Raw genomic sequence first — 17,272 nt, 5'->3', positions numbered from 1 at the left:
GCTGGAAATCTTCTTGCAATCTCGCTGCAGTGGTTGCAGCCTGGCTTTGAATTACGTCGCCCATTGTGTACTTCCAGGGGGTCTTGAGTGGGTTTGTCTGTGGCAGCCATTGTTTCAATATCCAACATTTTGCAATTTTCTGTCTCTTCCTTAGTATTATGGGCCAGGGTTTAGAAAACTCCAAAGTGTATCATGGAGTTCACCTGACCTACAACTGTTTATCGATTTCGATTCCGATGAGCACAAGAGCCTGCCATTCAGGTGTTATTCAATAGAGGTCTTAAGCACTTTTAATCAAAAACAAGCTTTATTCTACAAATGTATTTAACATTTTGATAAACACACAAAGCATTTTTCTCAACTACAAACATAAATACCCCACACAACTACAGTAATCTATGTATAAACCTGAATAAATTCCCCCCTTTAACTGTTCCAATTTAATAGCAAAATCCCATAAACCAGTACTTCCTTTTCAAAGGTGTGGCCCAGCACACGGTACGCAAGACATGGTATGGATGCTCCTGTTTCCTTTCCAAAACAGCAGGTTTGAATTCCTTCCAGAAAGCAATTATGTATTTTAAGTTGTCAAGTAATCTGGAAACAGCTTTTAAAATGAAGATAGAGAGATAGGCTAAGATACTTCTCTTTCTGAGTGCAGCAGCCAAATATGAAAATGAAAGCAAAATCTCAGAGCCACCAAAACAGCCACAAACCAAAGCGAAAGTAAAACCAACTCCCAGAGCCACAGCCCAGCTCCACCCACACAATGACATCACTGACTCCATGTGATAAGACAAAAACATTTCTTAAAGGGACACTCCCATGACATTTAGACAATTAGAAATGTTGATGGGTATCTGGATTATGACAATTCTCTCTCTTCAAATGCCCCCCCCCCCCCCCCCAAGGATTCACTTTGAAATATTGCCCTGCATTTCAAAGCAGTTTGCTTGGTCTCAGTCCAAATTGCAAATTTTGAATTGTAATTTCACGTTGAAACTTTCGGTAAACTGGTAAACTGGAATGCTCGAGGTCAGGTGACTTATGGCCACCATCTTTATTCAGTGTCTTTTCTTGTCTTTAAGAAATCAGTTTTAAGCAGGCTGGTATGGGTCTGGTCAGCCGTTGGAATGACAGATTGATATCACTCAAGCACATCATTGTTACAATCCCTATACATCACTTTGTAGATGGACACACGTAGGAAAGAAACACATCTATTTCATTCTTTACAATGACTCGCTCGGGGTGTAAGTTATGTGGTAGGTAATGTGCAATTGTCATCTCCCAGGCATCCACAAATGCCACGTTGGTGCCTGTGAACATTTTTCTCAACACTAAATCATGCTGGTAAGAGTACCAGTCACTGTTGTACAGACTGACTTCTCCAGGAAGGGCCTGGATATTGGCCGTCTTCATTACAACCACTGTATCTGGATTCCTGCCGAGTAACTGGAGAATTGATCTCCGGATATTCTGTAATCTTCGGATATAAACCTCTATTGGAAAAGTGCTGAAATGAGACCATAAGGAGATGGCTATAACTGTGTCCTTTCCTCCTTTAATTTCATCTAGTTCATTTGCAATGTAGTGCAGGTCCTGGCTTGAAACAGTGTTGAATCGGATTGGTGGGCCATGTGGGTGATATTCTACCATGATGTTGTTTTCCAAGTCCACAGCAAGGTGAGGGCCAATATTTTTAGGATTGCCAAGATTGAATATTTTGAGTCCTAAAAAAATAAAGGATAACATGATTTAACTTGCGAAGGTGCATTATTGTTGATGTTAACAGGTATAACATGGGGGGGGGGGGAGGTGATCATTATTAATCGGGTGACATTCAATGAGAATTTATTCAAACTGAGTGGACTAACAAAATCTGATTTACTGATTTGGCTTCAGAATTTTCCACCCATACACGTCGATTCCTATGAGAAAAACTGTGTCCATTTCTTCCTGCTACTGTCACTCTGCTTTGTTCTCTCTCTAATTCAACTCTTTGTTCTTCTTTGCCGATCTCTCGCCCTCAATTTTTACTTTACAATTTTTCTCTCCTTTTTGTCTTCAACAGAATGTTTCATTCTGCTAATCTTCTCTTCCCTCAACCATCTCCCGCCGATTACATAACTCTCACACATACAACTTTCCTGATTTATTCATCTTGCTTTTGTAACTTCTGTAAATCAGTCGGGATAAACAGCAAAATTGCCGGTGACATCGACTGGGTCGGATGTGTATGCACGGAGCAAGTGGGGAGAGGCATGGCTTGATGGGACCTGAGAACGACAGCAGCACACGTGAATGAAAGAAGCTGGGAAGGATAGCAATGCAGAGAGCGAGACAGAGCAGGGATCAGGGTTAGGCTTTGGGACTCGGATCAGAAGTTCTTTTTGTTGACTGTCAGAAAGCACCCAGTGCAATTGCTGCAACAGGTACAGACATGTAGGAGATATTACAAAACACGGAATGAAACACAACTCAGGGCCCATCATTGGAAAGGAGATTTGGATTTAAACTCAGATAGGCAGCCACTGAAGGATACCTGGACACGAGTCTTTATTCACTTACGAAGGCTTGTAACCTCCTGCTCCCTGGCATTAGATTTTATGGGTACTCCAATGATGCGCGGGGGAATCCTCCTCGGACGTTCCCAGGTAAGGTTTTCCCGGCTGTTGTCCTGAAGCGTAAACCTCCGCTAGACAATTGCGCTGCGCTGGGAGCCAACCGACAGAAGTGATTTAAATTGCTAACTTTGAATGATTGTAACAGTGTTATGCTAATAGTTACTCTGAAAGTGTTAGAAGCAATAAAAGCACTTTTAACTTCAGTGTATCTATTTAAAATACACAGACCGATCCATCCTGCTCCAATGTCCAACACCCTCACCTCACCCTCACAATCATGACCTCCGGATTGTCTTGATATGCAGACATGCAGATAATGATATACAGACAGGCACAGACAAGCTGCTAGTAAACACAGAGAATAGGATATGACCAATGAGCAGGCAGGACACTCAGGGGTGGTATCTCACTATAAAAGGCACGAGGCACTCACACTCCGCCTCTTTCCACTGATGAACATCTACAGAGTGAGTCAGGGTGTATGTACAGTATCACACCTCCAGCACGTGGCTAAGAGCCAGTCTGGTTCAGTCAGACAGAGTAACCACACTTAGGTTAGCAGGGAGTCAAACTCATAGAGAACTGTGCTACTGGTTCAATAAATCAGATTGAACCAACTTCAAGGTCTGGAGTATCTTTTGGTTAAAGCTGCATCCAGTTGCAGCCTGTGCCATCCCAGAGTACATAACACGACACCGATGTCCGACCACTCACTCCCCCAGTGTCCGACCACCCCCATTTCCAACCTTGTCTGACCCCCTCAATATCTGACCCACGCTGATGTCCCACCACTGTCTCCCCCATTGCCCATTTCCTTAATATCCGATCCCTCCACCTCCCCCGATGTCCATCCTTCCCACACCCTGGTATCTGACCCACCCCGCACTGTCCCCTACCCCTCACCCCTCCTCCCATCCCACCCATGTCTGACAGAAGCCAGGGACTGGGACTATGGTTGAGAAGCACTGGGGAGCTTTCCCCAGAGATACAGAGTGGTAAAGCTGCTGAGTTTGTAACCACTCACAAATCAGATGCATTCAAAAGAACAGAAACCAATTTATTTGAATTTTGGTTTGTTTACAACTACCCTTAATCAATCCTTTTTGCCTCAATATCAAGGTGTTTGTAGTTTGCATAAGCTATCTGGCTCCATCCAATGCTATGTATAAGATAATGTGCTGTCATGGACACCCATTCCTGGAGACTGAATCAAATTGTATTTTCAATACATGGTACTCTGGAACTTTGCTGATACTCTTGGGATTGAACTCCTCAATCTTATCCATTATTCGCAAAAAACAGTAATTCACAAAGTGCAGTGCTGTCCTTACCCAGCACATTTGGTATTTATGTTCTGATACAGGAGCATGGCACATGCCCCAACTTGTCCTAGCTAGGTCCACTGCTCAGGCCCACAGCTATGGATCAGGTTGCAAATTCTGGGTCTTGTCACTGCTGACGGAGGCAAAGAAGCCACAAAACATCCTGGGAAATACAAAACCTGCAGAGCTGAAACTTTACCAGCCTGTCCTTGATCTGTTCTGGGGACATTCTGATCAGTGGGGCGGTGGGGGGCACAGATCTCAGCTCCATGGTTCACTGGGATTCCAGTGACCATTCCTTTGGGGAAGTGAAGGGGAAGGCTGGAATACTGACTCAGCTTCATTACTTGACTCATTGTCTGGGTGCATTCTTTCAGACACTTACCCAATACATCTCAGCCGGAAAGGCCTGAGCCATGGGACCGATCAAAACAGATCTGCATCAATATTCCAGCTCTCTGCACTGAGAGAAAAGGCCATTTTTGCAGCACCATTAGGCAAAATAAAAAATCTACCAGGTTAAGCCCAAGTTCTGTTTAAAATTTATTTTATAATATGTATTTTTTAAACATCTCACGTTTACTTTTCTGCCCCTAAATCAGTGAAATAAGAGAGTAAAATGGGGAATGAAAATCATTTTCCACAGTATTCTGATTGGTTCACCTCCACTTTTCCTTTATTGTTTCATAAACCCTGAGATGTTTCTAATCAGTACATTTATAAAAATCTCTGTTCGGATTTGTACTTGAGCCAATTATAAAGTTATAATTTACAAATTTTGGTTTGGAGGGTTCTCGGGATGCAAGCTGAATGTCGGGAAAAGCGAGGTATTCCTGGTGAATGAGCTGGCACAGCAGGCTAATTCAGGGGGGAAATGTCATTTACAGTAGCGAGGGATAGGTTTAGGTACTTGGGGATTCAGGTAGCGAGTGAATGGACAGGGCTCCATAAGTGGAACTTAACAAAACTGGTGGAGGAGGCCAGGGAGGATCTTAAGAGGTGGGATACACTGCGATGGTGGGAAGGAGAAGGGGTAGAGTGGGTTAGGATGGAGCAGGAATCTTGTGAGGGGTCTAGTTTGGGGGCTATGGTGACGGCAGCATTGTCAATGGCTCCGAGTAGATATTCAGGGAGCCCAGTGGTGCAGTTCACGGTGAAGATATGGAATCAGCTGAGGAGGCATTTTAATGTGGAAGGGATGTTGGTGCTAACGCCGCTGTGCGAGAATCATGGGTTTGAGCTGGGGGGGGATGGATAGTGTATACAGGAGGTGGAGGGAAGTGTGGCTGGTCAAGGTGAGGGATTTGTATTTGGAGGAAGGGTTCGCCAGTCTGGAGGAGCTAAGGGGGAGGGTAGAGCTGTTGAAGTGGAGTGGGTTCAGGTATATACAGGTTAGGAAATTTGCACGAAAGGTCTGGAAGGGGTTCCCTAGATTGATGGGATACACCCTGCTGGAGCGACTGCTGCTTCCGGATGTGGAAGGGGAGGGAAGAATTGGGGATATATATGAGTGGCTGGGGAGCAGAGAGGCGAGTGGGTGGTGAAGATCAAGGAGAAATGGGAAGTGGAGTTGGGAATGGAGATTAATTGGGGAACATGGAGTGTGCCACTGCGAAGGGTAAACAGGACCTCCTCTTGTGCAAGGATGAGTCTGATACAGTTTAAGGTGGTGCACAAGGTGCATATGACTCGGGCGAGAATGAGTGGGTTCTTTCAGGGGGTAGCAGATGAGTGTGAGAGGTGTGGAATCATGCATGCACACATGTTTTGGGGTTGTGAAAAATTGAGAAGATTCTGGGTGGGAGTGTTCGCGGTCCTAGCCAGGGTAGTGGAGGAGGAGGTTGACCCGGACCCTTTGGTGGCGATATTTGGGGTTTCAGAGAAGCCGGAGCTCATGGAGAGGAGGAAGGCCGATGTCTTGGCCTTCGCCTCTGATTGCACGGCGACAAATTTTACTGGAGTGGCTGTTGACATCGCCACCGGGGGGAGCAGCATGGTTGGGTGACCTGTACGACTTCCTGCGATTAGAGAAGATAAAGTATGAGTTAAGGGGCTCAGCAGGGGAGTTTGAGAAGAGGTGGGGGATGTTCGTGACCGTGTTTGAGGAGCTGTTCATTGCAGGGGGTTTGGGGGGGGGGGGGGGGGGGGGGGGCGAGGGGGGGGGGTGAGAAAGGAGGAAAATCTGTACAAACTGTACAGCTGATTGTTGGGAAGAATGTTTCCCGGGGTTTTTATTTGCTGTAACTACTTTGATACAAGTTTGAATAAAATGCATTAAAAGATTTCAGGTATCACATGTGCATTAATGTGTGATCTAAGTTAAATGCAAGATACAGGAGGTTTGATGAATGGGTAGATGGACTAACCGACCTAACCTGGCAAAAATGCAGTGAAATATTCAAACCACTGACGCACAGTGGAATCTCCAAACAGGTAAACCATTTTTCTGCGGAGACAGCTTGTAATTCTTGCAGGACTCTCAAAGCGGCGAATATTGCAGGTCATTGACATCCACTGGTCCTTATAATAAAAACCAGATGGTGACACCAAGGGCTTTCCCCGGACGCACTCTCCGAGAGCTGTGGCTGAAAATAAAGAGAAACAGGCAGAGGAGTCATGAGGCACAAGACTTTAGGTTGTCAATACATTGTCAATTGGTTAATCACAGTTTCCATGGCAATGACAAATTCAGGACGATTAGTATTATTACAGGAAATACTTAAGAACATAATGAATTGGAGCAGGAGTAGACCATTCAATCCTTCTTGCCCGCTCCGCTATTCAATGAAACCATGGCCAATCTTCTCCTTCAACACCGTTTTCCTGCACTGTCCCCTCTATCCCTTGATGTCTTAATATTCAGAAATTTTTATGAATCTCTGTCTTGACTGAGCCTCCATGACTGAGCCTCCATAGCACCTTGGGGCAGAGAATTATCAAGAATCTTGGAACTTTACAGATAAGGGTTTGCATGGCTATTGCCAGCAGTGCTGGGCAGTCGCCCTGTGTTGGGAACCATTCGAAAATGCGATCACAAACTTCAGATGGTTCCGACAGTTACACCAATAGTTCCCCGGAGAAGGTTAGAAGAATTAAAACCTCCTCTAACTTCTGGGTAACTATTGTAAAGACCCAGACTGATCTCCGCCCCCCCCCCCCCACTCGCCACACCCTCGACTACCCCCTCCCCATAGTTTTCCACACCAACCGAGCCCCCAAGGACTGCTAACCCCCAGGCCCACATTTCCCCCACCCCCATGACCCACAGATCTGACCCAATCTGTGGCCCTAACCAGACACAACACCCCTGACCTCAAAACCCACACCCTCTGACTTCTGACTCCTCAACCTCCACTGACCTTCCCTACCCAAAGCTTTCATATAATGTGAAAACATTCACTTTCAACAGCTTTCATTTTATGTCAACCACACTCAATTGCAATCATGTTGCCATCATTTGACATAGTTCTCAAGTAACACAGTGGCACGGTAGCACAGTGGTTAGCACTGTTTCTTCACAGCACCTGGATCCCAGGTTCGATTTTCACTTGACTCACTGTGCGGAATCTGCACGTTCTCCCCGTGTCTGCGTGAGTTACCTCTGGGTGCTCAGGTTTCCTCCCACAAGTACCGAAAGGCATGCTTGTTAGGTGAATTGGACATTCTGAGTTCTCCCTCTGTGTACCTGAACAGGTACCGTGGTGTAGCGACTGGGGGTTTTCATAGTAATTTCATTGCAGTGTTAATGTAAGTCTACTTGTGACACTAATAAAGATTATTATTATTATTATTAAGTGCAATCATTTTGTCATTGTTTGATATGACTTGCCCCCAGAAGCAATCGGCTAGCTATCATTCTATTTCACTTTCACTCAGAACTGACCATTTAGTTATCCTTTTCACTCAGACCATACTTGTGATAGTTATCAACTGCTATCATTGGCACCAATTGCCATCCTGCAGCGACCACAACAAAATGTGACTGTATACAGTCAAAGTTTTCACAGATTCCAGCTGGTTTTGCATGCAGTGTGTACATCCCCACCCAGCCTCTCCCTCTCCATCCTGTCTTTCCCCTCCCTCCCACCACATTCCTTATTCCCCTACTGAAACCCCACTTACACCCCGCCCCTTCTCCCCTTATTTTGTTGCCCTCCTTGTTGCCCCCTCACCTACTCATCCTTCCCCTGTTCCCCACCCCTTCCTCCTCTCCCTCTTTTCTCCCTCTCTTGCCCCTCCCATTCCTCTCCTCCCCTTCCGCTACACCTCGTTCCCACCACCTCACCCTTCTCCTCCACCTCTCTCGCTCCCCCCCTTCCGCTCCCCTCCCCTTCCCCACACCGTCCCTCCCCTTTCCCCACCTTTTCATTGTCCTTCCTTACACCCTCCAGTCCTCCTCTCTCCCCCTCACCGTCTTCCCCCTTCGCCAACCATTGGCGATCTCTGTTCACAGGGTTGGCTGGAAACTTGAAGTAACATTTTGTAGCCAGTCCTGGTGTAGATTTGAAATTGGTGCAGGAGCAGCGAAGATGAGGCAATGAGGCAGGTATTGGGGAATTTCTTGGAGGGGGCCCATAAAGAGAAATCGGGCAGCCTGATTCCAGGTGGATTTGTGAATCTTGGGCGATTTGTGAATCTCGAGGCCCATAAGACCAAAGAGTCGTGAGGCCTGGAGACTGGAGGTAGGGGTGGGGAGGAGCTCAGAGATGGGTGGCATAAAAGGAAGAATTTGGAGATTGGGTGGAGCAGGGGAGAACTTTGGACACTGAATGTAAAGGAGGGAGACTTTGGAGGTTGGAGGACAAGAGTAAGTAATGGAGGGGAGAGGGGAGAATTAAAACCCTGGGAGGTGGGTGATGGAAAGTATAGATCCTGAGATTAAAAATAATTTAGAACCATTGAGGATCAGGTGGAGCTCTCAAGCATATACCATATAGAGGAATGATTATTTTGGACAAAATGAAAAAACAAATAAATATATTCCAGCTGTTCATGCTGGCTGGATCTTCTCGTCCCGGCGACGGCACACCCCTGCCACGAGTTTCATGGCAGTGAGGGGGGTATTCAACGGCAAGCCCCATTGACAATGGTGCGACCAGAAGATCCTGCCGCTGGCCAATGATGGGCTGCCCCAGCGAGTTACGTGATAAATCCCATCCCTTTTATTTTTCAATGCACATTGCTGAGCATATTTGATAGCTTTGAGTGTACTGGATAGCTTTGAGCGCATTGGATATAGATTTGACTACTCTATTTGATGTCAAATTCATTCAAAATGCGAACTTTTGATATCAAGTTGTAATTGAGAGCATTGAGAGCAACAATTATGTTACAATTTCTGGGTAGGATTGGACACTTTCTCCCTGGCCTGTCAATTTCACTGAACCCTTTAAATTATCTGCCTTCATCGAATGTCTACAGTGCAGAAGAATGCCATTTGGCCCATTGAGTCTGCACCGACGCTTAAAAGAGCACCCTACCTTGGCCCACCCCCTCGCCCGATCCATGTAACCCCACTGAACCTTTAGACACTCAAAGACAATTTACCATGGCCAATCCACCTAACCTTCACATCTTTGGACTGTGGGAGGAGACCGCAGCACCTGGAGGAAACCCATGAAGACACGTGGGGAATGTGCAAACTCCACACACACAGTCGCCCAAAGTCGGAATTGAACCCAGGTCCCTGGCGCTGTGAGGCAGCAGTGCTAACCACTGTGTCCCTATTTCGCCCCTGCTTTATGGCAGCTGGTACAGTAGAAAGAGTGGCGTGTCCTCCTTAAATCCACTGGAACTGGACTGCAGTCAGGCCTACAAGGAGTCATTCGATGTAGGCCCTGACCATCTGCTGCCATTGGAACTTTCAGCGCTGTTTTCAGGGCAGGTAAGTATGCATTACAATTTTTATTACCTGTGGGCCATCTCTTTCCGAAGCTAGTTGGACATAATGGCCCTGGCCCTAATTCTTCAGAGAATAAAGTCCCAGTTTATTTAATTTTTCCTCACAGGACAATCCCTCCAGCCCAGGAATTAATTTAGTGAATCTTTGTTGCACATCCGCTACGACAGAAATATTGTTCTTTCGGTCAGGAGACCAATACTCCAGGTGCAGCCTCCCCAAAGGCAAATCCGTCTCCGGGCTACCAGGGAGGCAAAGGCCAACACCTCGGCCTCTTTCGCTTCCTGCACTCCTGGATCCTCTGACACCCCAAATATCGCTATTGTTGGATTCGGCTTCCCCGCATGTCCAAAATCCTGGACATAGCCCTCGCAACGCCCTGCCAGAATTCTTTGAGCGCCGGGCATGCCCAGAACGTATGGACATGGTTCGTCGGACTCCCTGAACACCTCGCGCACCTGTCCTCCACCCAAAGAACTTGCTCATTCTCGCCGTCGTCATGTGAGCCCGGTGTACCACCTTAAACTGAATTAAGCTGAGCCTGGCACATGATGCGGAAGAATTCACCCTGCCCAGGGCATCAGCCCACAGGCTCTCATCTAGCTCCTCACCTAGCTCCTCCTCCCACTTGCCCTTCAGTTCCTCCACTGAGACTTCCTCTGCCTCCTGCAGCTCTTGGTAGATGTCCGACACCTTCCCCTCTCCTACCCAGTTGCCAGACACCACCCTGTCCTGTATCCTTTGAGGGGGTAGCAACGGAAATGTCCCCACCTGTTTTTTGAGAAAGTCGTGAACTTGGAGGTATCTGAAGGTTTTTCCCGGGGGCAGGCTGAACTTCCCCCCCAGCGCTTTCAAGCTAGGGAAAGTCCCATCTATAAACAGGTCTCCCGTCCTTCTAATGCCTGCCCAATGCCAGCCTTGAAGCCCCCCCATTTATCTTGCCCCGAGCAAATCTATGGTTGTTCCGTATCGGGGTCCAAACTGAGGCCCCCTCCTCCTTCCTGTGCCTTCTCCACTGACCCCAGACCCTCAGTGCCGCCATCACCACCGGGCTTGTGGTGTATCGTGCCGGCGAGAACGGCAGCGGTGTCGTTACTAGTGCCGCTAGGCTGGTGCCTTTGCATGACGCCGCCTCTAGCCACCACCATGCTGACCCCTCCTCCATTACCCATTTCCTAATCATAGCCACATTAGCCACCCAATAGTCGTGACAGAATTTCGGCAGTGCCAACCCTCCCCCCCACCCCCGGCTACGCTCCAAAAACAGTCTTTTAACTCGTGGGGTCTTGTTTGCCCACACAAATCCCATGATAATCATGTTCACCCGCTTGAAGAAGATTTGGGGATGAAGATGGGAAGGCACTGAAAAACAAACAGGAATCTGGGGAGAACTGTCTCTTCACAGTCTACACCCTTCCCGACAGGGAAAGTGGGAGCATGTCCCATCTTTTAAAGTCTCCCTCCATCTGCTCTACAAGCCGAGATAGATTGAGCCTGTGTAGGGCATCCCAGTTCCTGGCCACCTGTATACCCAGGTGACGAAAGCTCCTCTCCACCATCTTGAGCGGGAGCTCTCCCAGTCTCTCCTCCTGACCCCTAGCGTGGATTACAAACAGCTCACTTTTACCCACGTTCAACTTGTGCCCCAAGAAGTTCCCAACGTTCCAAAGGATCCGCATGACCACCCCCATCCCCTCTAGCGGGTCCGAAATATACAATAGCAGGTCGTCTGCGTAGAGGGAAACCCAGTGCCCCCCCCCACCGGACCAGCCCCCTCCAGTTCCTTGAAGGCCTCAGCGCTATGGCCAACAGCTCAATTGCCAGGGCAAATAGTAGCGGGGATAGGGGGCACCCCTGCCTCATCCCTCGGTGCAGCCTGAAATACTCCAACCTCAGCCGGTTCGTGGATACACTTGCTACGGGGGCCTGATACAGTAGCTTGACCCACCCTATGAATCCCTCACCGAATCCAAACCTACCTAACACTTCCCACAGGTACTCCCATTCCACCCGGTCAAAGGCTTTCTCTGCATCCATTGCAGCCACTACTTCTGCATCCCCTCCTTCCGAGGGCATCATAATAATATTCAAGAGCCTCCTCACATTTGTGTTCAATTGCCTGCCCTTCACGAAACCTGTCTGGCCCTCCTCAATCACTCCCCGGATGCAGTCCTCTATTCTGGTAGCCAAAGTTTTTGCCAGCAGTTTGGCATCCACATTCAGGAGCGATATCGGCCTGTAGGACCCATATTGAAGCGGATCCTTCTCCCTCTTCAAAATGAGCGAGATCAATGCCTGCAACATCGTTGGGGGGTGGGGGGGGGGGGGGGGGGGGTTCCTCTCTCCTTCGCCTCGTTAAAGGTTCTTAGCAGGAGTGGGCTCAGTAGCTCCGAAAATTTCTTATAAAATTCTACAGGGAAGCCGTCCGGACCCGGGGCCTTGCCCGACTGCATACTTGCTAGGCCCTTAACTATCTCCTCCAACTCAATTGGGGCCCTCAGTCCCTCCACCAGATCTTCGTCCACACTTGGGAACCTCAATTGATCCATAAATTGCTTCATCCCTTCCACTCACTTCGGGGGTTCTGACTCATACAGCTTACAATAAAATTCCTTGAATACTTCATTGATCGTCTCTGGGCCCAACACCGTATTACCTTCCTTATCCCTCACTCCCCCGATCTCCCTGGCCGCCGCCTCTCATGAGAAGCTGGTGCGCCAGCATCCTACTTGCCTTCCCCCCCATGCTCGTAGACTGCCCCTTTCACCTTCCTCAGCTGTGCCTCCGCCTTCCCAGTGATCAGCAAATCGAACTCCGCCTGCAATCTCCGGCGCTCCTTTAGCAGCCCCCCCTCGGGGGTCTCCGCGTACTTCCTGTCTACTCTAAGTATCTCTCCCACCAGCCTCTCTCTCTCCGCCCTCTCCCTCTTCTCTCTGTGGGACCTAATAGAAATTAACCACCTTAAAATATTCACTGACAATCCCCCCCCCCCCCCCCCCCCTCCGGCCACTCCACTGGCCCTCTGGCCCCAGTCGACCAATCAGCTGTATGGGCGCTAAAGCACAACCTGTCCCATCCTTTTAGCCATGATCAGTATGGGTGTGGTGGGTGTCATGTGAGAGTACCTGTTAAGAAATGGGTGTTTAAGAAATCTACCTTTAAGAAATGGAGCTGCTCATGTTACTGGAGTGATGTCAGAGTGTGGGTGGAGCTGAGCTCCTCTTCTGCTTTTTTAGTTTCAGTTTGAGAAAAGCTTGGGTGTGTCTGTGAGCTGTTGTTGATCTCTGCCATGAAGGACTATCTCTTAATAATTTGGTGAATTCAGAAGAAGTATAAATGTTTTCAGTCTTGAATATAAACCCTGATGTGCTCCTGTTTAGAGGTTTGTTAAGTCTTTTGGATGTTGAAAGATCAGCATACTGATTACTTAGTGTTGTATTCTTTGGGGGGGTGTATTTGATTTACTGGTTGCTAAGATGTTCACTGTTTGTTTTAGATAGGTTAACTTGAGTTCATAGACTAAACATTGTTTTGTTTTCATAGATTATCACAGAATTTACAGTGCAGAAGGAGGCCATTCGGCCCATTGAGTCTGCACTGGCTCTTGGAAAGAGCACCCTACGCAAGGTCAACACCTCCACCCTATCCCTATAACCCAGTAACCCCACCCAACACTAAGGGCAATTTTGGACACTAAGGGCAATTTATCATGGCCCATGCACCTAACCTGCACATCTTTGGACTGTGGGACGAAACCGGAGCACCCGGAGGAAACCCACGCACACACGGGGAGGATGTGCAGACTCCGCATAGGCAGTGACCCAAGCTGGAATCGAACATGGGACCCTGGAGCTGTGAAGCAATTGTGCTATCCACAATGCTACTGTACTGCGGAATAAGTTTCGGAATAAAACACCGCACATAACATGAGGGTCAGATAAGATTGTAACATTTAGTTGTATGTTAAAAGTATGATCTAAAATTAAACAATAATGTGCACCATTATGGCAAGGCTCACTTGTCATTGTCATTCTCCACAAAGACCACTTGATTGAAATAATCTTGGACCAGAATGATATTTTAACTGAATAAATAACTGTGTGGGGCATTAAGTTATACTTTCGTTGAAAAGAATTAAACAAAGAATTACTCCAGCATTCTGCTTACTCAAACTCCCTCTGATATACACAAATTTCAATTTACTCGTGATGAATTTGTAGCAGTCTTACCTGTTCGAGGTGAAGGTTGGACCATTATATAACCTGTGGCTCTAGGTAATATGGGCTCCTTGAGGTTGACTTTACTGAAAATATAACCATATTATACATGAAATCATTGTATCATTGTAAAACGTTGTCTCAGACAGGCAATATCCCAAAATGAATTGCAGCTGTCCTATTCCGTAAACATTTGCCCCAAAGTTATTTAAACAGAAAGTTTGTAAGGAAAAACTCCTGATAGGTCAGAGGTAAACTTTTCATCCCAGGCACACAGGACGGTATGTCTACTTTGAGTTAGCTCTCAGCTGAGATAGCAATAGGGGCACTCACTATGCATGAGCACAATAGTCTTGGGTTAATATAAATGGAGAAATCAAGCTGAGCTCCTCATAACTAAACAGCAACCTCTACTGGGAGTGTCTGCCATTGGACGCTGGGCAAGAGCATGAAACTCAGCCTTGCTGTTCTCCAAGTCAGGGGTCGCTTACCAAAACTCACTGTCAATGCTCACACATCATTAATGATCACGTGGATCAGTGCAAATGCCTGTGCGGAATGACCTCCAATGAAGGAGGATTCAGGAAAGCAAGGTAAGGGTGAAAATAGAAGGAAGAGTTCCCTAAAGGGGAACAAAGTCCCCACCGAGCGCGTTTAACCGCATGTTTCCCGGAACTCACGTTGAATAAGAGGCCTAAACAGGGAACGTATGGCCGACGCCGCACATAGCCCCAATTTTTACAACGGGATGCTCCACTTGCCGGAATTCCCCGTTGTAGCGAGAGATCCGGACGCCATTAAAAAATGTAACGAGAGCTGTCGTCCTGATTTTAAAAGAAGAAACAGAAGGCAGAAGTTTGCTGCAGTTAAATAGGTTCGGAGGCTAAAAAGAGCAAAAGGGAAAGAAAAGCCTCAGGAGGATTTTGGCACTGCCCGGGTTTCCCAGGATTCACCCGCAGCGTTGTGCTCTCGCTTGAGCGCAACACGGCCAGAGAATCGTACCCTAAGTGTCATTTGATAGCGGTGGGAACTCGCCAGCAGAACCGACGGGGATCTCCCTGAAGAAAACGCCACAAATGAACTCTGATATTTTTGTGTGAAATTCCGTTCTCTATCTAGTTTATTCCATATTCAGATGAGCAGATTAATTGCCCTCTGTCGCACTACTTAATTAAAAACAACTTAAACTTCATCAAGAACTACAAAAACAGCTTGAAATTATGCAGCGACTTTAACTTTGTAAAACATCTCAAGTTGCTTAATCGGAATGTTTTCAAAATTTAACACTGAGCCACACAAGGAGATATTACAGCAGAGGAACAAAACCATGGTCAAAGATATAGGTTTTAAGGTGAGTCTTAAAGGAGAAACAATAACTAGAAAGGTGCAGAGTTTCATCATATATGTTCAAGTCAGAGTTCCTTGGACTTAGGGAGTGGTGTTAACGGCCTGACCAGAGGATTGAGCAGAGGGAGACAGCAATGGCTTTAATACAGAAAAGGAGCATCAAAGGTATTACTTATACTGTAACATTACCTTCACCAAAAGACAAAATCAAAAAAAACAATTATCTGTTCTACATCTATCAGGGGCTGGTTTAGCACAGGGCTAAATCGCTGGCTTTGAAAGCAGATCAAGGCAGGCCAGCAGCACGGTTCGATTCCCGTACCCAACCTCCCCGAACAGGCGCCGGAATGTGGCGACTAGGGGCTTTTCACAGTAACTTCATTTGAAGCTTACTTGTGACAATAAGCAATTTTCATTTAATTTCATTTTCATCTTTTAAAATGCAACATTTGACGTTTTTGCTTGAATTGCAGAAGAAAGTTTATAAACATTTTATTTGTTATTTTCTGGACTTTTAAGGCCTTCATCGTTCCAGCCTGAGAAATGGATCCATTCCGCGGCCTTTACAAGTTGAGCACTTGGGGGAATTCTAAGAGGTGTTTGGGCATAATCTACCTATCCATTCAATTTTCCATTATTCACTGTGGCATTTCTGAAATTGGGTATTTGCTAGTGCTGTTGGGGAGAGTGTAAACTCGAGTGGCCGAGCCTGAGTGTGGAGATTCAAGAGGAAGAAACAAATACAGAAAGAAAACTAAAATACAGAAAAGAGGAAATTATAGCGAACAGCAAATTGGGGCAAAGTACGAAAATCTGTGTAAAAATGTGAAAAGACAAGTCTAAAGGCACTGTGTGCGATTTAACTAAGTGGGAACAAAGTCCCATAGCGAGCGCGTTTAGCACTCGCACCGCTGAGAAACACCCCACTATTTAACGTGCCCTGGTTAGATAGGGAGCCTCAGCGTGGAACGCCCAGCCGATGCTGCATATAGCCCCGGTCTGTGCACTGAGGAGCTCCATTCGCCGGAACTCCTCTGTAGCGAGAGATCGGGACGTAATATTTAAATGCCATCCTGATCTCTGGAACCCTCCCCCCCAACCCAGCTGACACCCAGATGGCACTGCCAGGGTTCCAGGCTGGCAGTGCCAGGGTGCCATCCTGCCCAGAGGGGAAGCACCAGGGGGCCTCCAATCCCCTTGGGACCCCCATGTGTGCCGTTCCGTCTGGTCCCCGTTGGCGGAGACCAGTACCGAATGGCGCTCAATCGAGGTCACCGAGGCGAAGGGGATAGATCCCAACACCTTGGGTGCCTCGGGAAACTGCATATTAATGTGAGACTAGCTGTCTAGCTCTAATATGCAGATCTGCCAAAAAGTGATCCTGCCAACAACGATCGGGGATTCACATCGCAACGTCTTGCGAGATCACATTCGATCTCGCGAGGCATTGAGAGCTGGGTAGATCCTGGCTGCAGGGTCTCCCGGCTTTTATCGGCCATGTTGCACTGCGGTGTGCTGCCTTTCAGGTGCAACGGAGCTCTTTGATCACACCCACTGTATCTGAATGCATGGAGCATTCTCAATCGGTAGTTGAATTAGAAGTGCAAATTGATATAAACAGGTATGATATAATAGTGATTACAGAGTCATGACTGCAGGGTGACCAAGGCTGAGAACTGAATATCCAAAAGAATTCAATAAATAGGAAGGACAGGCAAAAAGGAAAAGGAGGTGGGGTAGTGTTATTCATTAAGGGTGAAATCAGTAAAATAATGAGAGGATATTGCCTCAGAAAATCTAGATATAGAATCAGTCTGTGTAACCAAGCCCCAAATCGGGCTCCATACTGGGCGTCGGGCC

The 17,272-nt window shown here is 47.1% G+C and overlaps 1 protein-coding gene across 1 annotated transcript in view; it reads right to left on the bottom strand.

Annotated features, from left to right (window-relative positions):
- Window positions 1-288: 288 nt before the first annotated feature.
- The window catches only part of LOC140427841 (NXPE family member 3-like), a 54,152-nt gene continuing 37,168 nt past the window's right edge, over window positions 289-17,272 (bottom strand). The window contains exons 4-6 of the mRNA XM_072513606.1: window positions 14,078-14,151; window positions 6,325-6,534; window positions 289-1,733 (exon numbers count right to left, since the gene is read on the bottom strand). Coding sequence (XP_072369707.1) covers window positions 1,183-1,733; window positions 6,325-6,534; window positions 14,078-14,151 — 835 coding nt within the window. The 3' untranslated portion in view covers window positions 289-1,182. The remainder of the gene's footprint in view (window positions 1,734-6,324; window positions 6,535-14,077; window positions 14,152-17,272) is intronic.

Source organism: Scyliorhinus torazame, chromosome 8 (genome assembly GCF_047496885.1).
Source record: "Scyliorhinus torazame isolate Kashiwa2021f chromosome 8, sScyTor2.1, whole genome shotgun sequence".
NCBI classification, from domain to species: domain Eukaryota; kingdom Metazoa; phylum Chordata; class Chondrichthyes; order Carcharhiniformes; family Scyliorhinidae; genus Scyliorhinus; species Scyliorhinus torazame.
Note: the sequence above shows the minus strand (reverse complement) of the source record. Positions and strands in the feature narration are given on the sequence as shown.